This window comes from Rutidosis leptorrhynchoides, chromosome 3 (genome assembly GCF_046630445.1).
Source record: "Rutidosis leptorrhynchoides isolate AG116_Rl617_1_P2 chromosome 3, CSIRO_AGI_Rlap_v1, whole genome shotgun sequence".
In the NCBI taxonomy this organism is placed as follows: Eukaryota; Viridiplantae; Streptophyta; class Magnoliopsida; order Asterales; family Asteraceae; genus Rutidosis; species Rutidosis leptorrhynchoides.
Window position 1 is genome coordinate 514,055,185 of NC_092335.1, and position 27,654 is coordinate 514,082,838.

The 27,654-nt window shown below is 37.1% G+C and overlaps 1 protein-coding gene across 1 annotated transcript; it reads left to right on the forward strand.

Annotated features, from left to right (window-relative positions):
* Window positions 1–2,700: 2,700 nt before the first annotated feature.
* On the forward strand, window positions 2,701–27,654 carry LOC139901867 (uncharacterized). Its single transcript, XM_071884538.1, has 5 exons — window positions 2,701–3,135; window positions 24,578–25,260; window positions 26,332–27,027; window positions 27,110–27,455; window positions 27,544–27,654. Exons 1-5 carry the CDS (start codon window positions 2,701–2,703, stop codon window positions 27,652–27,654), a joined length of 2,271 nt encoding a protein of 756 aa, XP_071740639.1.

The window sequence follows — 27,654 nt, forward strand, 5'->3', positions numbered from 1 at the left end:
TCAAATTTCACAAACTTAACCCACTAACTTTTATTAAAATACAAATCGAACCCCCACTTTACTAACTTTTTTTTTATAAATAAAACTCGAACGCTAAAAGAAGCAACTTTCACAAAAGGAACAACCCTTCAATGTTATGTCGGAAAAAATTCTTTTTTACAAAATAGATCAAGACTTTTTTTTTTAACTCGCATTCAAAACGGAGCCCCCGGCGCGAAGCGAGGGCTCCACAACTAGTTATTACTAATAGACAAAATTTGTCTTATTAGTTACGAATAGTACTATTTAATATTTCATTTTTCACACACCCAATCCCTTAACTTTCATTAAAATACAAATCGAACCCATTCATTTTATAGTACTATTTAATATTTCATTTTTCAGACACCCAACCCCCTAACTTTCATTAAAATACAAATCGAACCCCCCCATTTTATACCTATATTCTAAAATATTATTTATCTCATCACTAACACTAAAAATATTGAATAATAACACTCACCACGCTACTACTGTGCTACTTTTTTTTTTTGTCTCAAATGATAAAAAAGCAACTTTCATAAAAGGAACAACCCTTCAATGATACCAAAAGATGTCAAAAAATATTCTTTTTTACAAAATAGATCAACTAGCTTTAAAAAAAAAAAAACCGAACGCTAAAAGAAGCAACTTTCACAAAGGAACAACCCTTCAATGTTAGATGTCGAATTTTTTTTTTTTACAAAATAGATCAACACTTTTTTTAACTCGCATTCAAAACGGAGCCCCCGGCGCGAAGCGATGGCTCCACAACTAGTTATTATTATTATTATTATTATTATTATTATTATTATTATTATTATTATTATTATTATTATTATTATTATTATATACGGAGTACTGTCTAAAAAAGGAAAGTAAATGATTTGAATTGACCAGTAAATGGCGTACCCACATATACAAATAAACTGAAACCGACTCGAGTCACGGACCATATTAATACAACAAGGTATTGCAATTAAAATGTGTGGCTCTAGTCCTCTACACATCTTTGGTTCTTGTACGAAAATAGCCAAATATCATAAGATTACACGGTATGTCAAAATAATAAATTTTGATATACTTCCTAACAAAACTTTATAATTAGTGTTGGTTACATCATGAATTATGCAATTGCTTGATTTTGTCGATTTTGTTGTTTAATTGGTCAATAAGTTCAGACAAGTTCTATGGATAAATTTTCCTTTCCAGAAACATAGTTTTCATCTGGTAATGGTATAGCATGTTTTGGTACCTGATACACATGTTTAATCCGTATTAAATAAGCCTTATAATGTATAAGACTTATCCACATTTATCGAATAAAACATCAAAAGAATTCAAAAAATTTATGCTGCTACCGGCTGAAAGCAAGACACAAGTCAATCCCACGGACAAGAGCTTTGACAAGCAATTGAATGGATCACAAGCTACTTGATTTGAAAGAACAGAAGCGCGACAACCTTTACCAAATCAAAACTAACAAGTGCGCTAGTTTCTTAACGAAATCCAAATAGAAAGTTACGCATGGCTTTCGAACAGGAATAAAAATATCAACCTTGAGTGGAGCTGATAGATTTCCAATCCACTCTCCTATGATAACGAGATTGTCACGAGTGTTAGACATAAGCCCACTTGTATTATTAATTATATAGGCCTAGCCCATCTCATGTATTCCATTTATGGTTAGCCGTAGGGATGACGCCCGCGGATAACGGACACGGGTTCTATATACCCGCGACCCGCCCGTTGGGTTTCTTTTTTTACACGTTGAGGCCCGTTACCCGCCCGCGGGTACAAACTTTTTGCCAATGCCCGTGACCCGCGGATACCCGTGATCCACGGATAGTAATAATATACAATTTTTTATTAGAGAATTCAAATAATTTTATTAATTATAAAATCATATGTACAAGCTATATGTATAATGTGGTGAAAATTAATTTTTTTACTTGTATGTAAAAGTATATTTTTAATAAGTATTCAAATACTAGTAAAATAGCTTTTAAATTTAATAACTGTAAGTATTAATTCGTGGATAAACTAAGAAAAGTCTCATATATTCATGGGTCGGGTTTTACCCGCGACGGGTAGTATATAACCGCGACCCGTACGCGGGTATGCATTTTTACCCGTACCCGTGCCCGCGGATAAGATTTAATGATTTTACCTGCCCATCGCGGATCGGGTACCCGCGGGTCACGGGTTTTTTCTCGCCCATTGCCATCCCTAGTTAGCTGCCTATTTATTTGTGTTTAGCATTGTAATATATTGATTATCAAATAAACATCATAAACGATTATTAACATGGTATCGAGCCATCTTTTTTTTTTTCTCTACCATAGATCTATAACTCAATACTGCCGCTTAACAATCTCACCTATCTTTTTCATCTAATCATCATCTTCTTCATACTAATGGCACCTAGCAAATATGATAAGATATATACCGGAACATCCGTTCATCATCTCATACCTGTAAAGTTAGATCTCACGAAGTTAAACTATGCACAATGGAAGAAACTTTTTATGACTCATTGTGCAGGGTTTGAGGTAACGAAATTCATTCTTGGCACTAGTACCACAGAAGAAAAGGCCACCGAGGATTGGATAAAAGCTGACGATGTTGTTTCTTCTTGGATTTATCTCACAATATCAGAATCTCTGTTAGAACGAGTCCTAAATGCTGAGCCTGCAACTGCCTTCGACGCTTGGCAACACCTGGAAAAAAAAAATTCACGACAATAAAAGATCAAAAACTGTTGAATTAAATGCTGAGCTTCGTGGCCTGGAAATTGGGGACATGACCATTGAAGCTTACTTCAGAAAACTTGATCAGATCGATGCCCATCTAAAGAATTTGGGATCTACTGTTGATGATGGCGATCTTGTTATGTATGCGATAAATGGTTTAACCAATAAATACCCTCATCTATCCCATATTATCTTGCATCGTGAGAATTTTCCAGATTTAAACACGGTCCGTAGCATGTTTACGATGGAGGAAATGACCACCAATCGAAAGACTCGCTCACCATCTGAGGCTAACTCCTCCAACCCTTCGGTTTTAATGGCACAAAGTGTTAATTCCTCTTTGCAATCATCCACTCAGTCTCAGGTATGCCGCCACTTCTTGAAGGGTTTTTGTAAATTTGGTGAGCGTTGCAAGTTTGTGCACCAGGGATCCAGTAATAATTCAAGACAGACTCGTGGGTCTAACAACAATACAAGGCCCAACAGCTTGACCCAGGCCTAATTACTTTCGATTATTGCAAGTCAACAACAGCAGTTAGCAAATCGTTGGGCTCCTATAATGTGATGCCCCGTACAAAACCATCGTGTACGAATCATCAACAACAGGATCATTACAAGGTCTAACACTATATGCGTTTTCAAAACAAGTTTGCATTTATGATAAAAGGTGACGTCATAACCAACGTCAAATGTTTTACATCAAAAGTATACCTCAATGAATAGAAGCGATTAGAAATAGTACGTGACCCTCAGGTCGTTACAAATCATAGTTCAAAAGTATTAAAGTTATGAATGCAAGATAAACAGTTCATGCGGTGATAACTCTAGAGCAGCGGGTGTCTACAGCAAGACTAGTACACAGCGGAAGCAACCTTAAGCACCTGAGAAAAACATGCTTAAAAATGTCAACACAAAGGTTGGTGAGCTATAGTTTAAGTATAACAGTATGTAAGGTAGGCCACGAGATTTCAGTGCTACAAAGAGCGTTTCAAAACAGTATGATAAAGTATATGTTTAACCGTGGGCACTTGGTAACTAACTTAACGTTTATACACCCTGAAAGTACACTTGGCAAGTGTGTATGTATTACGAAGTATTAAACACCCGTTAAATGCTAGCTCTACTAGCCCGAGTGGGGATGTCAAACCCTATGGATCCATATCTAAGATTCGCGTTCACCGGTTCAAAAACCAATGACTAAACGTTACCGAGCTAAAGGGAATGTTTATGCCGTTGTATAACCCACACATATATAAAGTTTAAGTACTCGTGCCTAGTATGTAAAACGTAAAATGCGCATGTATTCTCAGTTCCCAAAATAGTTAAAGTAAAAAGGGATGCTATAACTCACAGTGGTAAAGTAGTGGTAAAGTCGAGTCGGGAAATAAGCAAGTACGTAGGTCCGGAAAGTCCTCAACCTAAGTCAAATAGTACTAAGTTAGTAAATCGTTCCAATAGGTTTAAATGTATGTAAATTAGGTCTTAAGGGTCATCATCATTCATCATCAAACAAAAGGTGTAAAGTAAGTTTCGTTTATGAAAAGAGTTTAAAACAAAGGCTGACTTGGATCAGTCACCACGGCCTCTATACCTACTGAAATAAGGTGAGAATTTGACCGTCTTCATCAAACTCGTCTTCATTTGACCGTGGCGACGGTCTAGGTGCGAGTAGGTCAGAATTTTCAGCACAACGTTAAAAGGACATAGTGACGATCGGAGGGCCATAAATCCTAAACCGTAACTCGGATTAAGATGAGTCCTAAATGAAAAGTTATCTACTCGAACAGAGCTAACTGAAAATCATCTTTACAGTAGCCCAGGTCATACTGATCAGACCTAGAAACAGTAAAACAGTAGGTTCCGGTGGGTTTCTTGGTACTCGATGCTTATCATGGTTCTCATCCTTGATGCATATAGCTTTAAGTGTACAACTCGTTGATGTGTTTGTATCATCTTAACCAAGGTTTCACCATCATAACACTTGTGTAAGTCTAAGACATGTAGCACAACTCAATTAAGTGTTGTATGTAGTTTGATGAACCAAAGTTACATAAAAGTCTTAGATTAAACACATACATGAACTATAAAGTAATATTGAACTACAAACTTGAAAGTAAACTAACTAATCAAGATCTTAGGTTGTAGAACATAGTTATTAGTTTGATCTTGAAGATCCAAGACTCAAAAGTCTAGATCTAAAACTATTAAGTTAAATCTAACACAAGTGTATGAAGTTATAACTAAAGAGTTACACTTCCATGTTCTTGAACTTTCAAGTTAACTTTTGTTCAAGAAAAATGAGATCAAGATTAACTAGTAATACTTGACCAAATCACAACTTTAAAGTACATAAAATGAAGAAATAATCTAAATAAACAAGTAACTAGTTCATTGTTGTTCATACTTTAAAGATTCAAACAAAGGCTTGATCTTTAAGAATGTAAACTTTTAAGTTTACAAACATGAATTACAAGTATGATTTTAACGACACATGAACTTTCAATCTTTTAACATTAAAGGTAGAATCATAAACTAGTAAGTTTATGTTCTTGTATGTCATGTAAGAACAAGATGATATCAAGAATCAAACTAACAAGTTTGATTCTTAATAATTAATAAATAAACAACAACAAAGTAAGTAATCAAAAACAAAATGAAACAAGTAACAAAACAACAAATCAAGAACAAATGATGATGATGATTATGTATGTATATGCTTACGGTTTTGAGACAAGAAAAGGAAGAAGAAATTTGTTCAAGTCACTTACAAGAAAGAGAGAAAATGAGAGAAAAACTTGAGAGAGATTTGCAAGTAAAAGTGTGTAAATGAGAAGTGTAATGAGAGAGCTAGTAGATAAGTTACAAAAAAAATAAACTTGAACCTTTTGATCCTCTAAATGCTGACGGTTGGGAAGAGAAAAGGGGGGAAGGAGTTGTTTACTAGTCACTAGCATGTAAAGGTTTCAAAAGTTGGTTATAAGGTGTTTGTTCATGGGGAAGATGTGTAACTAGATTCTTTACTAACTTAACTCATCTAGTTTAACCTTAAGTAATACTTGCATGCTAGTAATGGGCTAATGAGTCCATTAAGGTGAGTAGAGTGGGCTCTTAAGTCCATTAATACTAATAAAAGCCCAAGTTCCATTAATTAACAAATTAATCCAATTAAAGCCCAAGTAATTAACTAATAACCTTAGTTAATTAAAATGATTAATAAAACTTAAATCATGAATGTAAATAATACTCAGAAATATTATTCGTGTAATGTACGTGTTTCACAAAGACGTTTCGGGCATTCAAAGTCACGTATGATCAATCATGGTAATAAGTAAATGTATGTAAACAATACATTCGTTAAATCACAAGTATTAATAATAAATATTAATAATTAATCGATGGAAAATCCAGGGTCGTTACATTACCCACCTGTTAAAGAAAATTTCGTCCCGAAATTTTAAGCTGAGGTAGATGGAGGAGTCGGGAAAAGGTGAGGATACTTCTTCATCATTTGATCCTCTCGCTCCCAAGTAAACTCAGGTCCTCGTTTGGCATTCCATCGTACTCGGACGATCGGAATCTTGTTGCGTTTCAAAGTTTTGATCTCGCGATCTATAATTTCAACAGGCTCTTCCACGAAGTGGAGTTTATCATCAATTGTAAGTTCCTCAAGTGGTATGATAAGTTCGGGTGCAGCAAGACACTTCTTCAAGTTTGACACGAGGAAGGTAGGATGAACTGAGCTCAATTGTGCTGGTAGATCCAAATGGTAAGCAACGGGTCCAACACGTTCCAAGATTTCAAAAGGACCAATGTATCATGGGTTTAACTTTCCACGTTTTCCAAAGCGAATCACACCTTTCAAAGGTGCAACCTTCAACATCACACGGTCACCAACGTTGAATTCAAAGTCTTTACGTTTAAGATCGGCATAACTCTTTTGACGATCGCGGGGAGTCTTAAGTCTCGCTTGAATCTGAGCAATCTTCTCCGTTGTTTCATGGACTACCTCGGGTTCGGTGATTTGCTTTTTGCCTACTTCGGCCCAACAAATAGGAGATCGGCACTTGCAGCCATACAATTCTTCAAAAGGTGCGGCATTAATGCTTGAGTGATAACTGTTGTTGTAAGAAAATTCGGCGAGTGGACAAAAACCTTTCCCAGGCCTTTCCGAAATCAATGACACATGCACGCAACATGTCTTGCAAGGTCTGAATCGTTCATTCACTTTTCCCGTCGGTCTGTGGGTGATAAGCAGTACTCATGTCGAGGCGAGTTCCCATGGCTTCTTGTAAGGAACGCCAAAATCTGGAAGCAAAACGGGGATCTCGATCTGAGATGATCGATAAAGGTACACCATGACGAGATACAACCTCTTTGATGTATAATTGAGCAAGTCTCTCCATCGTATTCGTTTCCTTCATAGCCAAGAAGTGTGCAGATTTGTTAAGACGGTCAACGATAACCCAGATGGTATCGTATCCGCCCACCGTCTTTGGTAGCTTGGTGATGAAATCCATCGTTATCCTTTCCCACTTCCATTGTGGGATTTCTGGTTGTTGAAGTAACCCAGAAGGCCTCTGATGTTCGGCCTTAACTTTCGAGCAAATCAGACACTTACCAACATAAGTTGCAACGTCCTTGTTAAGATTCGGCCACCAGTACTGTTCTTTAAGATCGTGGTACATTTTGCCTGCTCCGGGATGAATCGAATATCTCGATTTGTGTGCTTCATCAAGTATAAGGTTCCGTAGATCTCCATAAAGAGGTACCCAAATTCTTCCGGCATAATATTGGAGTCCAGACTCCCTAACCTCGAATCGAGAGACAAGAATGTTCAAATGTTCGTGAGATATATTCTCCTCCTTGAGAGCCTCATCTTGGGCTACTCTGATCTGGCTGTTGAGGTTTGAATGGATGGTGATGTTCAGAGCCCTAACATGAAGAGGTGCCATCCTCTCCTTTCGGCTTAAAGCGTCAGCTACAACATTGGCCTTGCCAGGATGATAGCGAAGTTCACAATCGTAGTTGTTTAGCATCTCGATCCATCGACGCTGTCTCATATTCAGTTGCTTCTGATCGAAGATGTGTTGGAGACTCTTGTGGTCGGTGAAGATAGTGCTCTTAGTTCCATAAAGATAGTGTCTCCACAATTTGAGCGCAAAAACAACGGCTCCAAGTTCGAGATCGTGGGTAGTGTAGTTCCGTTTGTGAATCTTCAGTCGACGAGAAGCATAGGCAATAACCTTTGATCTTTGCATTAGTACACAACCAAAACCACTTTTCGAAGCATCGCAAAAAATGACGAAATCGTCACTGCCTTCAGGAAGAGATAAGATAGGTGCGGTGGTCAACTTCTTCTTCAAGGTTTGAAATGCTGATTCGTGTGCGGGTTCCCAGATGAACTTCTTCCCTTTGTGAGTCAGTGCGGTCAAAGGACGCGCAATCAGAGAGAATCCTTCAATAAACCTTCGGTAGTAACCGGCGTGAAAGGACCCGTCCTAATCCACCTGGACGAAGTCATCAACATTTGGTCCCATTGCGATGATCGGCTCCAAGTAATGTCCTTATATTGAGCAAATGCACAGTGGAAGACTTAATTCGTATCTGAGAATAAACATGCTTTAAAGTGTCAACCAAAAGGTTGGTGAGTTCATAGGTTTATCATAACAATCGTTTCAATATGTTAATAGACCACAAGATTTCATAATCATAAACATAATACACTCGCAAGTGTATGTAAAGCATTCTAAGTGGTTGAGCACTTGGTAACCATACTTAACATTTAATCAACGTCACATATTCCCTTTATTATGAAATCTCACTACACCGTACCAAGTGTAGTCACCAAAACGAAGTACTGTGCAACCGTTGAATACTGGTCGTCCAGTCCGGTTGGGGTTGTCAGGCCCGATAGATCTATCAACAGGATTCGTGTTTACAATACCCATGTAAATAGTAGTTACCAAGCTACAGGGAAATATGCCAGTGGTACAACTCAACGTAGAATATATTTTTAAGTACTTGTGTCTATTTTGTAAACATTTATAAAAGCAGCGCATGTATTCTCAGCCCAAAAATATATATTGCAAAAGCAATTAAAAAGGGAGCAAATGAAACTCACTTTTGCCTTGAAGGTATTTAATTCGACTTGGTCTCTGATAGATATCACGAACCTAACCATATATATAATATATCAACATATTTTCTTTTTAAGTAATCGTTATATATATATATATATATACTTTTAATATTTTCTTAGTCCGTAGTTAGCAGTCCGATGTTAGTGGTCCACAATTAGTTGCTTAAATAAAATAAATAAAGACCACATCGTATTCGTATTGATCAGAATTAATCTCGACCCATGGTACCATGTTGTCAAATGACGTGTTGCGTACATAAAGTACCGTGTTGTCAAATGACGTGTTGCGTACAATCATGAGGTCTTATGATTAATCTTCTCGTGTTGTTTACGGGTGGTCCTGAAATATATAAAATCAAATCATAAGTAATTATATATAAAATATCATATTAATTAGAAAAGATATGATTAATTTACTTTTTCTCCAAATATTTTCGTAGCTAAACTAGCTTCGGATACCCAATCTTGTTTTAGTCGTAGTTTCTTCATTACAACTCCGTTTTTGTTGGTTCAACTTGCCACTTCCTTGGATCGAGTCAAATTTTAAGAATATGAACTGAAAATACCTTAGATTGTATTCGAAATCATAGGTTATAGGTTAAACTTTGGTGAAACTTATGAAAGTGATCATTTTCCATCATAAAAACAACATTTAATGATCATTTTTCTAAAAATACTTACACTTTGAGTTAAACCATGAAATTTTTATGTGTTAACATATTCATAAGAAATATTATTTTTCCAGAACATGAACTTCTAATTCAAAGTTCAAGATGGTTTTTAATTATCCAACCCAAAACAGCCCCCGGTTGCACTCCGACGACGTAGATTCAGTTTTTAAGATGTTCTTTGTAAAACCAAGTTATATCTTGTTAGGTTAGCATATCATTATGATATATTACAGGTCTTGAAGTATTTTAAAAGTCAAGTTAGAAGGATCTATTTAGTTTGCGAACAAGTTTGAAATCATTCAAACTATGTTCTTGTTGTTAAAATTTTATACCACAAAATAAGATAGCTATATGAATATGAATTGAATAAGATTATGAACAAGGTTACTACCTCAAGTTACTTGGAAAAAGTTACTGAAAAAGATAATAAATAATCTTGGAATCAAAGAGTGGTGGAGTTAGATCAAAAGGTTGGAAGTAAACTTCTTCAAATGGGTGGTTATTTTGATATGTTCTTGAAAGAGTTTTCTTATGGTGTTTAAGGCTTGTAATTGAAGCTAAATGATGGGGAAAATGCTTGGAGATGATCAAGTATGAAGTTAGGAGTATTTTGAGAGAGAAATGAGGGTGTAGGTATGAGAAAATGGAGTGAAGAAATGGTGTTCATTTATAAAAACGTTTTTAGTTTATAAAGAAAGAAAAGGATTCCTAATTTTGTTTTCTTACTAATAATTCATACTACTTGACAAATCCTAGTTACCTCATATATAGGGCAGTAATAATGTTGATTAGGATGTTGATTTGATGTGTATATACCAATAGTAAATACGTATAGAAGCTAGGTATGATGCGGGTATATATACCCTAGATATACATATAGAAATCTTGAGGAAACGGAACGAGAATTCAAATATAGCTATCTTTTGTGAATATACTTATATTGTTTTATGTATTTAAGTCCTTAAAAAGTGATTAAATACATTATATATACGATACATGTATAAGCATTATAGATTATAAGTATATATATCAAAGAATGTTACGTATAGTTATCGTTTTGAAAACTTAAGTTAGTAGTTTCAAAATATACTTATAACTCATTGTCATTAGTACACAATGAGATGTTAAACCATACTTAGATCATGTTAAATATATTTAAATACATATATATACACAAACGTATAATTATCGTATGTTATATAGTTCGTGATATCATCGGTCATATTGGACGGTCAAACGTTGTGTAAAACTCTTTTCAAAAACACAAGTCTCAACAATTTGGATTGCTTATCATGTTGGTATAGTTTAATTTATGTAAATATTAATCTCATAAGTATAATTTGGTCGGAAAATTCCGGGTCATTACAGTACCTACCCGTTAAAGAAATTTCGTCCCCGAAATTTAATAGAGGTTGTTATGGATAACAATAAGAAGGTTTTCATGACAAATATAAGGTGATAATGGAGTTTTATCATCATTGAGTAATGTAGATAAAACGATTCGATTATGCGAAGAATATAAATGAGACTATCGTAAAAGAGTGAGATGAGTAAAATATATTCGTCTTAATCGATGACGTAGTTATGATTGATTTCCGAGATTTAAGGGATTTAAAGAGAATCTTACGTAATAAGATTTGGTTCTTTGGTGATTAAGGAAATCAGGATCTTCTTTGATTATATGCAATAATCTGTTTCGATTGCTCTGTCGGATATTTCACTATAAATATACCCCTTCGTTTCCTTATTTTCCAAGTCTCACACCTTCTATTCTTTCTCCCTTGATTCTTACTTTAAAGCATTCATCAATATGCTCCATCCAGTCCTGATTCTTGATATACTCCTAACTTTTATATCTGTCATTCTTCTTTTTCATCTACCACCAGAAGAATCTATTTACTTCTACTATACTCTTGTGTTTATAGTGTTTCTAATTCTCCCGTGTCTCTATATTACTATCTGCATCGATATACATGGTTTGTAATTTCGGGGTTATTATCGGAGTTTATATTCCTCATTATTTTTCGGAGCTTCATGCTTTCGTTTTCTCTTCCTGACTTCGAGTCAAGCGAGTAATGGTCTGGAATTCGTAGATATGAAATTCAGAATGAACATAGCTAATGCTCTAAGAAGAAAATGGTAATAGAACGATTTTAATTTGTTAAATTACCAAAATACCCTGGAGAAGACCGAGTCATCCAGAAAAATATTCTCTTGATATGTTTAGAGATTAGATAGAATGTAAGAGTCGTGTAAATGGCACATGATGACGGTACTGTGAATCATCATGCTTCGTTAGAAACTCAGCATGACTTACTGTAATATAACGACGTTGATCAAGTGTCATTATATTATACTAATCCATGCTTCAGTTCCCAACACTACTTCAAAACATTCATATTTTAAACTCGAAGGTTTCAGAATTTAGAAACTAACACAGTTTCTTTTATGTTGCAGATATTACGGAGAGATAAATGATCTCAGATAAGAATAATTGTGAAAATATCGCCAGAAATATGGAGGATATTTATAATAGAACATACGAGAATATCTTAGAATTTCTAATATCAATGGATGATGAAGAAGATTTGTCTGTGAAGGTTTAGAATGAGAAATAAGATGTTTGCTAATGATTTCAGCAGGCATAGAATCATTTGGATTCTTTGAAGGCAAACTTATTCTTTGTGATTTGTCCACGGCTTTCTTCATAGTTTCGCATAATCCGCTTTTCGGTACTAAATTTTTTATCGAGCGTTCCTAACACTCCTTTCTTTATCATCAAACTTTTGGCCATTAAGATCATCTACAACATGCTGCTTCGTCAGCATTTTCAAAGTTAACTGATCTGAGTCATCGGTTATCAAACCGAGGTAGTTTCAGGAGAATTGTGTTTTTTTAGAATGATTAATCGCTGATGGTAATATTGTGGAATATAAAAGGTTCCCCAGTAACAATAAAGAGTACGCATATATATCGCGGTTATAATAAAGTTGTTTCGGATGAAAAGTCGGAGTTGACTTGCTGGGGCTGTGACAAAATTAGCTATTTTGGAAAGGGATTGCAAAATGATCTTCGGTAATAACAATGTCAAAGGAACTAGAACAGATACATGTCAAACGTTTACTCAGTTTCCGAAGGTTTTTCAGGTGCATAACTATATGCATCAATCTTTTCTTCCGTAGATGAAGTGCGGTTGGTTTATCCTCTCGATTGAGGTGTTTTTAAGAATCATGATAGATTTGAACGCTGATTGTAATCGTCGAGATACAATGAGGTTTAAGATGAAATCAAGTGGAAATCTTGAAGAAATGTTTAGTTTCATATGTTATAATCAATATTTTAATTCATTTTAATTGTCCAATGTCATTAGTCCACAGTCGATAGTCCACAGTAACAGTCCAATAATTCATATATAGTTTAATATATAATATACGAATTAATTAATACGTGTCATGACCCGTATACGTCTCAGACTCGATCACAACTCAAACTATATATATTATTGTAGAATCAACCTCAACCCTGTATAGAGAACTCGATTATTACTGCATATAGAGTGTCTATGGTGATTCCAAATAATATATATAGATGCTTCGATATGATATGTCAAAACATTGTATACGTGTCTCGATATTTAAAGTGCGTAAAATAATTACAGAAATTAAATGATGATAAATAAAAGTGCGATAATTAAATTGCGATAAATAAACTGCGATAAATAAAATGTAATCAGTTAGCTAGGACCAGTTAGCTGGAACAGTTAGCGTGGATTCTTAACAAAATTTTTCATAGTTAATTTGTTTGTTTCTAACAGATTTTATTTTGTCATATGTTTTCTTCTTATGCCACTTGTTGGATTCTGGGAAGTCAAAATCCAAATATGAAATTGAATAAAAATGGTTATTCTGCGGTGAACGTATACGTATATCGGTGGTTGTAAGTAGGATAGTAAATGACTGTTGAATCAGCTTCGACGAATGTACAATGTAACTTATTAAGATGAAATCTAATTATTCCTCGGGTATTACCTACCAGTTAAAAAAAAAATTTCACCATTATTATTTTGTACAAAAGAACTTTTAATTACAATCTTTATGAAAACATATATACATATATATTTTCTTCAGATGAAATCATGAATTTAATGAGTTAATATGATATTAATCTCATTTGCTTTTCGGTTTGAGCTAGAATAAGAAATCTCTAAAACTTTTTGAAACCACATATTCTTCGCAGAATATCAATGAAGTTATGGATTAATACTTCATCGTTCATTATTGTTGGTACTCCTTGGTATCTATGGTGCGTATGATGTTGATGTTTGTGGGACAGATTATGATGTCGAGACGTGTGATGCGGATGTTGTTTGTTAGTGGTGATGATGGTATTGTTGATGTTATTGATGGTGGTGCTGATTATGCTGCTGGTGCTGCTGCTGGTGTTTGCAACCTTCGCACCATGTTCTCCAAAGCCGTCACGCGAGCGCGAAGTTCGTTAACTTCTGCTAGTACACCGGGATGATTGGCGGTTGGAGCGAGCGAATGAACAAGATTTGTAATATGGGATAGTATATAATCGTGACGAGATACTCTAGAAATGAGAGAGAAAATGGTGTTTCGAATAGGTTCGCCGGTAAGTGCTTCAGGTTCATCGCCAAGAGGGCAATTTGGTGGATGGAATGGATCACCTTCTTCTTGTCTCCAGTGATTTAGTATATTACGAACCCATCCCTAATTCATTCAGAATAGATGATGGGAAATTGGTTGATCCATTTCGGTGACGCTGCTTTCGGAGCCCGAATGGAAATCCATATCGGCATAACTGTCGGAATCTGAAGAATTCGAACTAGATGCGGAATCCATCTTGTATAATGGGGAAAATGTATTTTTGGTATGGAATAGATTATAGGATCTAGATTTGGTACTCTTCAATGCATAATTTACATATGTATATATAATACCAAAATCCCGTAAATTACGGAGAATCTTTGAAAAGATATAAGTCAAAGTTCGTAATAACAGATATGCTAAGATAAGAATTCGTCTATACACTATCAATGCAGTAAATGCAGTAAAACGTGTCTAAACTTATGAATGATAAGCAGGTAATTTCCTAAGGATGATAAGCAGATGATTTCCGACTTGAAATGATAAGCAAAACTTTTGACATGTAGACACGGTCGAAGTCCAGACTCATTAATGCATCCTAACAACTACTAGTTAGACACACTAATGCAAGACCTGGTTCGATACGACCACCGCTCTGATACCAACTGAAAGGACCCGTCCTAATCCACCTGGACGAAGTCATCAACATTTGGTCTCATTGCGATGATCGGCTCCAAGTAATGTCCTTATATTGAGCAAATGCACAGCGGAAGACTTAATTCGTACCTGAGAATAAATATGCTTTAAAGTGTCAATCAAAAGGTTGGTGAGTTCATAGGTTTATCATAACAATCATTTCAATATGTTAATAGACCACAAGATTTCATAATCATAAACATAATACACTCGCAAGTGTATGTAAAGCATTCTAAGTGGTTGAGCACTTGGTAACCAAACTTAACATTTAATCAACGTCGCATATTCCCTTTATTATGAAATCTCACTACATCATACCAAGTGTAGTCACCAAAACGAAGTACTGTGCAACCGTTGAATACTGGTCGTCCAGTCCGGTTGGGGTTGTCAGGCCCGATAGATCTATCAACAGGATTCGCGTTTACAATACCCATGTAAATAGTAGTTACCAAGCTACAGGGAAATATGCCAGTGGTACAACTCAACGTAGAATATATTTTTAAGTACTTGTGTCTATTTTATAAACATTTATAAAAGCAGCGCATGTATTCTCAGCCCAAAAATATATATTGCAAAAGCAATTAAAAAGGGAGCAAATGAAACTCACTTTTGCCTTGAAGGTATTTAATTCGACTTGGTCTCCGATAGATATCACGAACCTAACCATATATATAATATATCAACATATTTTCTTTTTAAGTAATCGTTACATATATATATGTACTTTTAATACTTTTAATATTTTCTTAGTCCATAGTTAGCAGTCCGATGTTAGTGGTCCACAATTAGTTGCTTAAATAAAATAAATAAAGACCCCATCGTATTCGTATTGATCAGAATTAATCTTGACCCATGGTACCATGTTGTCAAATGACGTGTTGCGTACATAAAGTACCGTGTTGTCAAATGACGTGTTGCGTACAATCATGAGGTCTTATGATTAATCTTCTCGTGTTGTTTACGGGTGGTCCTGAAATATATAAAATCAAATCATAAGTAATTATATATAAAATATCATATTAATTAGAAAAGATATGATTAATTTACTTTTTCTCCAAATATTTTCGTAGCTAAACTAGCTTCGGATACCCAATCTTGTTTTAGTCGTAGTTTCTTCATTACAACTCCGTTTTTGTTGGTTCAACTTGCCACTTCCTTGGATCGAGTCAAATTTTAAGAATATGAACTGAAAATGCCTTAGTTTGTATTCAAAATCATAGGTTATAGGTTAAACTTTGGTGAAACTTATGAAAGTGATCATTTTCTATCATAAAAACAACATTTAATGATCATTTTTCTAAAAATACTTACACTTTGAGTTAAACCATGAAATTTTTATGTGTTAACATATTCATAAGAAATATTATTTTTCCAGAACATGAACTTCTAATTCAAAGTTCAAGATGGTTTTTAATTATCCAACCCAAAACAGCCCCCGGTTGCACTCCGACGACGTAGATTCAGTTTTTAAGATGTTCTTTGTAAAACCAAGTTATATCTTGTTAGGTTAGAATATCATTATGATATATTACAGGTCTTGAAGTATTTTAAAAGTCAAGTTAGAAGGATCTATTTAGTTTGCGAACAAGTTTGAAATCATTCAAACTATGTTCTTGTTGTTAAAATTTTATACCACAAAATAAGATAGCTATATGAATATGAATTGAATAAGATTATGAACAAGGTTACTACCTAAAGTTACTTGGAAAAAGTTACTGAAAAAGATAATAAATAATCTTGGAATCAAAGAGTGGTGGAGTTAGATCAAAAGGTTGGAAGTAAACTTCTTCAAATGGGTGGTTATTTTGATATGTTCTTGAAAGAGTTTTCTTATGGTGTTTAAGGCTTGTAATTGAAGCTAAATGATGGGGAAAATGCTTGGAGATGATCAAGTATGAAGTTAGGAGTATTTTGAGAGAGAAATGAGGGTGTAGGTATGAGAAAATGGAGTGAAGAAATGGTGTTCATTTATAAAAACGTTTTTAGTTTATAAAGAAAGAAAAGGATTCCTAATTTTGTTTTCTTACTAATAATTCATACTACTTGACAAATCCTAGTTACCTCATATCTAGGGCAGTAATAATGTTGATTAGGATGTTGATTTGATGTGTATATACCAATAGTAAATACGTATAGAAGCTGGGTATGATGCGGGTATATATACCCTAGATATACATATAGAAATCTTGAGGAAACGGAACGAGAATTCAAATATAGCTATCTTTTGTGAATATACTTATATTGTTTTATGTATTTAAGTCCTTAAAAAGTGATTAAATACATTATATATACGATACATGTATAAGCATTATAGATTATAAGTATATATATCAAAGAATGTTACGTATAGTTATCGTTTTGAAAACTTAAGTTAGTAGTTTCAAAATATACTTATAACTCATTGTCATTAGTACACAATGAGATGTTAAACCATACTTAGATCATGTTAAATATATTTAAATACATATATATACACAAACGTATAATTATCGTATGTTATATAGTTCGTGATATCATCGGTCATATTGGACGGTCAAACGTTGTGTAAAACTCTTTTCAAAAATACAAGTCTCAACAATTTGGATTGCTTATCATGTTGGTATAGTTTAATTTATGTAAATATTAATCTCATAAGTATAATTTGGTCAGAAAATTCCTGGTCATTACACGGCGAGACCTAGGAATTGGCGAATGTGAGTTGGAGTAGTGGGGGTCTCCCACTTGCTGATAGCTTCAATCTTGGTGGGATCAACTTTGATACCCTGGTCGCTCACAACATGACCCAAAAATTGGACTTCCTTCAACCAAAATTCACACATGGAGAATTTGGCGTAAAGTTGCTCTTGCCTCAAGAGTTCAAGTACTAGTCGGAGGTGTTGCTCATGCTCTTCTTCTCTCTTAGAGTAGATGAGGATATCATCTATGAAGACGATAACAAACTTATCCAGGTATGGCTTGCAGACACGATTCATAAGGTCCATGAACACGGCATGTGCGTTGGTCAAACCAAATGGCATCACGAGAAACTCATAATGGCCATAACGGGTTCTGAATGCAGTTTTCATCACGTCACTTTCTTTCACCCTCAACTGGTGATAACCGGATCGCAGATCAATCTTCGAGTAAATGCTCGATCCTTGTAGTTGATCAAAAAGATCGTCAATGCGGGGGAGAGGATACCGATTTTTGATCATCAATTTGTTGAGTTCACGGTAGTCGATACACATACGGAAGGATCCATCCTTCTTCTTCACAAACAGAATAGGTGCGCCCCAAGGCGAGAAACTTGGTTGGATAAATCCACGGTCAAGTAGTTCTTGTAGTTGGCTCTGTAACTCTTGCATCTCGGAAGGTGCGAGTCGATAAGGTGCGCGAGCTACAGGTGCAGCTCCTGGCACTAAGTTGATCTGAAACTCTACTGCTCTCGGCGGCGGTAATCCAGGCAATTCTTCAGGGAAAACGTCGGAAAACTAGTTCACAATTCGAACATCGTTCACGCTCTTCTCCTCAGTTTCTACCATTTTCACATGTGCTAGGACAACAAGATGTCCCTTCTTCATGATCTTTTGTGCTTTCACGTAACTAATGAGGTTCAGTTTCGAGGCACATCTCTCTCCGTAGATGATCAGTGGCTCACCATCTCCTTGTGGTATACGAAGAGCTTTATCTCCACAGATAATATCGGCCCTTATCTTAGTCAACCAATCCATACTGACGATCACGTCAAAACTTCCCAATTTGATAGGTATTAAGTCAATTTCGAATTCCGTACCAACTATGTTAATAATAGCTCCTCGACTAATATGGTCAACTTTTCAAGTTTTCCATTGGTGACCTCGACAAGCATACTCTCTTTTAATGGGACTAACGACCAATTAATCTTATCGCAAAAATGTCTACATATATAACTCCTATCGGCACCAGTATCAAATAGGACAGAAGCTAATAAATTTTTGATAGTGAATATACCTGTCACCAAGTCGGGGTTTTCTCGGGCGTCCCTTGCATTAACGTTGAAAGCTCTACCACGGGGTGGTCCGCCGTCTTTTCTTTTGTTGGGGCACGCATTTATGAAATGGCCCGTCTGTCCGCATTCGTAGTACTTTTTTGGTCCATTGGTGTTCTGCTTCCCATCCAAAGTGGTGACCTTGCAGTCCTTCCCGATATGCCCAGTCCGTTGGCACTTTTCGCAAACAACATTACAATACCCAGTATGGTGCTTGTAGCACCGCTTGCATTGTGGTAAGGTTCCTTTGTAGTTCGGGTTTGAGTTGGTGTTCGGATTAGGGTTTCCACCATTGTTGTTTCCTCTGAAACCCTCATGTCCTTTCACCGGGTTTTGATCATAGGTCCTTCCCCCGTTGTTATCCCATTTGCGCTTCTCACTACTACCTGCTTCAGACTTAGCCTTCTCCGGTTCATCGATGATAATTTGATTCATTAAAGTATGCGCCATGCGCATTGCCTCCGGGACATTAGGTGGCTTTGACGAGGTGACGTTTCCCTTAATGCTCTTAGGAAGTCCCCAAAAGTATCTTTCCATACGCTTGAATTCCGGGGTGACCATTGTCGGACACATCAGGGCTAATTCCAAAAACCTCCGGTTGTAACTATCAAGGTCTTTCCCAACAGCCTTTAACTGCATAAATTCAATCTCCATCTTCTGGATCTCGGTCCTAGGGCAATATTCCTCAATCAGGACCCCTTTGAATTCCTCCCATCGGGTAGCAAATGCCTCATCAATACCTTTTGCTTGAGCCAACGTGTTCCACCACGTTAGTGCGCCGTCAGACAGAGTGCATGAAGCAAACTTGGTTTTATTTTCCTCTGAACAGTTACTAACTCGAAACACAGATTCTAATTTCTCGAACCATCTAGTGAGACCAACCGGCCCCTCTGTTCCACTGAAGTTGTGGGGTTTGCAGCTTTGGAACTCTTTGTACGTGCACCCATTACGAATGGGTTGAATAACCGGTGGCGGTGGCGGTGGAGCTTGGTGTTGCATTTTCGCAATGGCTGCGGCTACCCTTTCGGCAATCATCTCCTCGATTTGGGCTGCGGTAGGGGTTGATGCTGATCGTCCGTTGGCCATGGCGTTCTAATTTTTTTTTTTTTGACTCAAGTCAAAATCCAGTATGCAAATAGTAATAATACAGTATATGTAACCAACACGGAATCAACACATCACATGTTTATTAAGTAACGCATCTAGGTACAAATACCACAGAATCATATAGTAACGTAAATAGAACATCGTGCAAGAATTAAATAACGCAAAGTTCCATTCATTAATAATAATAAGTTGCATACATCTGTATAAGTTCGTACAATACATAAGTGAAACATAAAACTACAGCTAGATTACATAATGAAATCTACTACAAAAGTCCTATGGTGAAGGTGGGTGTAGGATGTCCAATACGTGGGACATCTGGTCCTCGAGCTCAGTTACCCGAGCACAGAGGATCTCCACCTCCCTCATCAGTTCCTTGACAGAGGGAGTGGGTGGGGCAGGCGGTGCAGTCTATACGAGTGGTGCTGGTGGAGCTGGTGGTACTGACGGTCCGGCTCCAGAAGTAGAGGCTGCGAGGCGGTAAGGCTTACGAATGAAGGGATCAGCAGGATATGGCACAAGCCGCTTACGGGCAGTAACCCTACGACGCCGACCAAATGCGTCAGTGAATGCTCGACCTCCGTTGATCCCCGGAGTAATGGTGCCGTCGAAATGGTACCGCTTCTTCGGTTGGGTGGAGGGTGACTAAACAGGTGCATCATCGGGGTCCTCCTCGTCGGAGTCATCGTCACTCGAGTCATCTGTGGATGTGTCGTCAGATGACGGGTCATCTGAATCATGTGGAGGTGGCTGCACGGGTGGCTGTACTGGCTCTCCTCGAGCGGCCATCATTTGTCAGTATCTAAAAGGTGGGATCGGCACGAGTCGTCCATCAGGAGCGCGTCGGCACCAATGACGATATTGATTACGGAATGGACCTTCCCCAAATTCCGCAGGAATCACAACACCACCAAGATGGTGCTGTGGCTCCTGAGGTACCGGGGCTAGTAGAGCTGGAATCTCCGAAAGGTTCGGGGCTCCGTCTGCAGTACCCACTGGGGCAGGCGCATGACTTCTAGCTCCGGAGGATGAAGCACCGAGGTCACTGGTGGGTAATGGGATCGGTGTGTCGGCAGCAGCAGTAGGTGAGGGGCTGAAGTGTCTGAACTGCCCAAACGATAGCAGGTGGAATATCCGACATCTGAACAAGGAAAAATAAATTATCCATGTCAGTAAGTCATAAAGCAAGCACGCATTAGGCCAACAGTCTAAATCATGTATAACGGTAAATAGCATGGCAATAACAGTAAATCGTACAGAAGTAGCATGCAATCGAAAGCAAGTAATATTATGCAGTAGTGAAATCATGTAGTAGCATACGGCATATAGCAGTAAAAGTAAGCAGTAACATGCAGTAAGTTCAGCGGAAACAAGAAAACTAGCAAGTTGTAGATTAGTCCTATTAGTGAATCCTACTCGGGTCGGTCCAGACTCACTAATGCAACCTAATTCCCTACAACCAATGCTCTGATACCAAATGTGATGCCCCGTATAAAACCATCGTGTACGAATCATCAACAACAGGATCATTACAAGGTCTAACACTATATGCGTTTTCAAAACAAGTTTGCATTCATGATAAAAGGTGACATCATAACCAACGTCAAATGTTTTACATCAAAAGTATGCCTCAATGAACAGAAGCGATTAGAAATAGTACGTGACCCTTAGGTCGTTACAAATCATAGTTCAAAAGTATTAAAGTTACGAATGCAAGATAAACAGTTCATGCGGTGATAACTCTAGAGCAGCGGGTGTCTACAGCAAGACTAGTACACAGCGGAAGCAACCTTAAGCACCTGAGAAAAACATGCTTAAAAATGTCAACACAAAGGTTGGTGAGCTATAGTTTAAGTATAACAGTATGTAAGGTAGGCCACGAGATTTCAGTGCTATAAAGAGCGTTTCAAAACAGTATGATAAAGTATATGTTTAATCGTGGGCACTTGGTAACTAACTTAACGTTTATACCCCCTAAAAGTACACTTGGCAAGTGCGTATGTATTACGAAGTATTAAACACCCGTTAAATGCTAGCGCTACTAGCCCGAGTGGGGATGTCAAACCCTATGGATCCATATCTAAGATTCGCGTTCACCGGTTCAAAAACCAATGACTAAACGTTACCGAGCTAAAGGGAATGTTTATGCCGTTGTATAACCCACACATATATAAAGTTTAAGTACTCGTGCCTAGTATGTAAAACGTAAAATGTGCATGTATTCTCAGTTCCCAAAATAGTTAAAGTAAAAAGGGATGCTATAACTCACAGTGGTAAAGTAGTGGTAAAGTCGAGTCGGGAAATAAGCAAGTACGTAGGTCCGGAAAGTCCTCAACCTAAGTCAAATAGTACTAAGTCAGTAAATCATTCCAATAGGTTCAAATGTATGTAAATTAGGTCTTAAGGGTCATCATCATTCATCATCAAACAAAAGGTGTAAAGTAAGTTTCGTTTATGAAAAGAGTTTAAAACAAAGGCTGATTTGGATCAGTCACCACGGCCACTATACCTACTGAAATAAGGTGAGACCAGTGGCCATGACTCCGTATATGAGTCCTTTAGTTGTGGTAAAAATTCCAGAAGCAAACTCGTCTTCATTTGACCGTGGCGATGGTCTAAGTGTGAGTAGGTCAGAATTTTCAGCACAACGTTAAAAGGACATAGTGACGATCGGAGGGCCATAAATCCTAAACCGTAACTCGGATTAAGATGAGTCCTAAATGAAAAGTTATCTAATCAAACAGAGCTAACTGAAAATCATCTTTACAGTTGCCCAGGTTGTACTGATTAGATCCATAAACAGTAAAACAATAGGTTCCGGTGGGTTTCTTGGTACTCGATGCTTATCACGGTTCTCATCCTTGATGCATATAGCTTCAAGTGTACAACTCGTTGATGTGTTTGCATCATCTTAACCAAGGTTTCACCATCATAACACTTGTGTAAGTCTAAGACATGTAGCACAACTTAATTAAGTGTTGTATGTAGTTTGATGAACCAAAGTTACATCAAAGTCTTAGATTAAACACATACATGAACTATAAAAGTAATATTGAACTACAAACTTGAAAGTAAACTAACTAATCAAGATCTTAGGTTGTAGAACATAGTTATTAGTTTGATCTTGAAGATCCAAGACTCAAAAGTCTAGATCTAAAGTTATTAAGTTAAATCTAACACAAGTGTATGAAGTTATAACTAAAGAGTTACACTTCCATGTTCTTGAACTTTCAAGTTAACTTTTGTTCAAGAAAAATGAGATCAAGATTAACTAGTAATACTTGACCAAATCACAATTTTAAAGTACATAAAATGAAGAAATAATCTAAATAAACAAGTAACTAGTTCATTGTTGTTTATACTTTAAAGATTCAAACCAAGGCTTGATCTTTAAGAATGTAAACTTTTAAGTTTACAAACATGAATTACAAGTATGATTTTAACAACACATGAACTTTCAATCTTTTAACATTAAAGGTAGAATCATAAACTAGTAAGTTTATGTTCTTGTATGTCTTGTAAGAACAAGATGATATGAAGAATCAAACTAACAAGTTTGATTCTTAATAATTAATAAATAAACCACAACAAAGTAAGTAATCAAACAACAACATGAAACAAGTAACAAAACAACAAATCAAGAACAAATGATGATGATGATTATGTATGTATATGTTTACGGTTTTGAGACAAGAAAAGGAAGAAGAAATTTGTTCAAGTCACTTACAAGAAAGAGAGAAAATAAGAGAAAAACTTGAGAGAGATTTGCAATTAAAAGTGTGTAAATGAGAAGTGTAATGAGAGAGCTAGTAGATAAGTTACAAAAAAAAAAAAAAAAACTTGAACCCTTTGATCCTCTAAATGTCGATGGTTAGGAAGAGAAAAGGGGGGGAAGGAGTTGTTCACTAGTCACTAGCATGTAAAGGTTTCAAAAGTTGGTTATAAGGTGTTTGTTCATGGGGAAGATGTGTAACTAGATTCTTTACTAATTTAACTCATCTAGTTTAACCTTAAGTAATACTTGCATGCTAGTAATGGGCTAATGAGTCCATTAAGGTGAGTAGAGTGGGCTCTTAAGTCCATTAATACTAATAAAAGCCCAAGTTCTATTAATTATCAAATTAATCGAATTAAAGCCCAAGTAATTAACTAATAACCTTAGTTAATTAAAATGATTAATAAAACTTAAATCATGAATGTAAATAATACTCAGAAATATTATTCGTGTAATGTACGTGTGTCACAAAGACGTTTTGGGCATTCAAAGTCACGTATGATCAATCATGGTAATAAGTAAATGTATGTAAACAATACATTCATTAAATCACAAGTATTAATAATAAATATTAATAATTAATCGATGGAAAATCCAGGGTCGTTACATATAAGCCCTCAGTTTATTCGTGGACCTGTCCAACAGCAGCACCAGTTTCATTATCCGTCTAGCGGGCCTATGTTTAACTCACCAAACAGCAGACCTCCTGTCCCGGCCCAATCTGCTTTTTTTTGCCAGACCACCAGGCTTTCACAACCCCTATAATGTGCCCAACACATATCGTTCTTTCGTTGTTGATCCCCAGACACAGACGCAAGAAACTATTCTTCCCAGCGCCTTTAGTGCGATGACACTTCAAGATTACGGAGTTGCCGATTGGCATATGGATACCGGTGCGTCTTCACACCTTACTTCATGCATTAATTCCCTTAGTACTATTTTTAATCATTGTAAATATCCGTCAGTTGCCGTTGGTAATGGGAACATTATCACGGTTACTAACACCAGCCATAACATGTTGCCTAACACTCATCGACCCCTTCATTTAAATAATTTCTTTGTTACTCCTAACATTGTTAAAAATTTAATTTCCTTTCGTCAATTTACTCGTGATAACAAAGTTTCTGTTGAATTTGACCCATTTGGTTTTTCTGTGAAGGATTATCTGACACGCCGCCTCCTCCTCCGATGTGATAGCACGGGGGATCTTTATCCGGTGACGCAAACGCTTCCTCAAGCCCTTACTTCTTGTCCTACTACTTGGCATCAACGTCTTGGTCATCCCGGGAATGACGTGCTTCGTAGACTCATCTCTAATAAAAACATTAATTGTAATAAGATGACGCCACACGTGCTTTGTCATGCATGCCAACTTGGCAAACATCCGCGACTCCCATTTTCTGTTTCTAGTTCGAATGTTAATTCTATTTTTGATATTATTCATTCTGATTTATGGACATCTTCTATTTCAAGTCTTAGCAGTTTAAAGTACTATATTATTTTTCTTGATCATTTTTCGCATTATGTATGAGTTTTTCCTTTACGTCATAAATCTGATGCAATTCATAAATTTATCCAATTCCGAACATATGTAAAAACATAATTTAACCACGAATTCAAAGCATTTGAATGTGACCAAGGTGGTAAATTTAATAACACCGCCTTCCATCAACTTTTTCAATCTAACGGCATTCAACCACGTTTCTCTTGCACCCAAACCTCCCAACAAAACGGAAAATCCGAACGAATGCTTCGCACCATTAATAACCTCATCCGTACGCTTCTTTTTCAAGCTCATCTTCCTCCCTCCTATTGGGTTGAAGCCTTACATATAGCTGCTTATCTTCTCAATATTCTCCCATCTTCAGCTATCAATCATGAAATACCTCATACTCATCTCTTTAAAACCAGACCTAACTACTCATACCTTCGCTTCTGCGGATGCCTTTGCTACCTACATCTAAACATTATAAATAAACTTGCCCCAAGATCTTCTCCCTGCATATTCCTTGAGTATCCCTCTAATTACCGGGGGTATCGCTGTCTCAACCTTTCCACTAACAAAATCATCATATCCCGTCACGTCACCTTCGACGAAACTGTCTTCCCGTTCGGATCCATGACACCTACTCAACCCCCCTCATATGACTTTCTTGATCCCCCACCGAACTTATTCTCGCGGTCCTTCCACCTTGAAACGCCCACTACAAATCTTCCTCCAAGCACTTCCAACCCTACCATTCCTACGAAGCCACAGTCTCCTCCTACTGAGACTACCACCACAACCACATCCACTCACCCAATGGTCACTCGATCTCGCCTCGGAACCACCAAACTAGTTCAATGTCTCAATCTCCTTACTTCCACTATTTCTCCCATTCCTAGTACATACACTCATGCTCTAAACGATTCCAACTGGAAACATGCTATGACTAACGAATATAATGCTTTAATTAACAATAGTACTTGGCGACTTGTGCCCCGCCCATCGGACACGAACATAGTTCGATTGATGTGGCTATTCAAGCACAAGTTTAATGCAGATGGTACTTTGAGCAGGTATAAGGCTCGACTTGTTGCGAACGATCGTAGTCAACAGGTAGGCATAGATTGCGATGAGACTTTTAGCCCGGTACTCAAACCGGATACTATCCGCACTGTTCTTAGTTTGACAATATCTATGCACTGGCCAGTTCATCAGCTTGATGTCAAAAACGCCTTCCTTCACGGTCAGCTTTCTGAGACCGTCTATATGCATCAGCCACCAGGGTTTCGGGATCCCCGATATCCTGATCATGTCTGCTTACTGAAGAAATCACTCTATGGCCTCAAACAGGCTCCTCATGCATGGTTTCCGCATTTTGCAGGTTATGCTCAGCGGATTGAATTCCATCACAGTCGATGTGACACTTCGTTATTTATTTACCGACAGGGCTCGAACACTGCATATCTACTTTTATATGTTGATGATATCGTGTTGACTGCTTCATCCACAGGTTTACTCCAGCGACTTATAAATTCCCTACATAGGGAATTTGTGATGACTGATCTTGGACCATTGAACTACTTTCTCGGTATCTCCGTGTCCTGTAATGCTTCTGGGATGTTTTTGTCTCAGAAACAGTATGCCTCTGAGATTCTGAAGCATGCATTTAAAATGCCTTGCAGTCCTTGCAGGACCTCGGTCGACCCTGGCGCCAAGCTTACAGCTGATGGCCAACCAGTATCAGATCCGACTCTATCACAGTCTTGCAGGTGCCTTACAGTATCTGAATTTTACACGACCTGACATCTCGTATGATGTACAACAGATTTGTTTGTTTATACATGATCCTAGAGAGCCTCATTTTACTGCTCTCAATCGTATCCTTCGCTATGTTCAGGGGACTATTAATCTCGAACTTCAGTTATTTACTGCTTCTCCTACTTCTCTGGTTGCATATTCCGAAGCTGACTGGGCTGGGTACCCTATCACCAGACGATCCACTTTGGGTTATTGTGTGTTTCTCGACAACAACCTTCTTTCATGGTCCTCGAAATGGCAGCTCACACCGTCTCGCTCCAGTGCTGAGGCTGAATACCGTGGGATTGCAAATGCTGTTGCCAAAACTTGTTGGATTCGTAATCTGCTTCGTGAACTTCACTGCCCACTCTCATCTACCACTCTTGTTTACTATGACAATGTAAGTTCTGTCTATCTCGCCAATAATCCGATTCAACACCAACGGACGAAACACATTGAGATTGATATTCATTTTGTTCGGGATCTAGTGGCCAAGGGTCAGGTTCAGGTTCTACATGTTCCTTCAAGGTATCAATATGCAGACATCTTCACCAAAGGTCTTCTATATGCTCTATTTGACGAGTTTCGATCCAGCTTGA

Coding starts and splice junctions, on each gene's coding strand:
- LOC139901867 (XM_071884538.1), top strand. CDS start 2,701: ATGCTGAGCCTGCAACTGCCTTCGACGCTTGGCAACACCTGGAAAAAA. Junction 3,136..24,577: donor AATCATCCACTCAGTCTCAG/GTATGCCGCCAC, acceptor GTTGATCCCCAG/ACACAGACGCAAGAAACTAT. Junction 27,028..27,109: donor ACTCTATCACAGTCTTGCAG/GTGCCTTACAGT, acceptor ACATGATCCTAG/AGAGCCTCATTTTACTGCTC.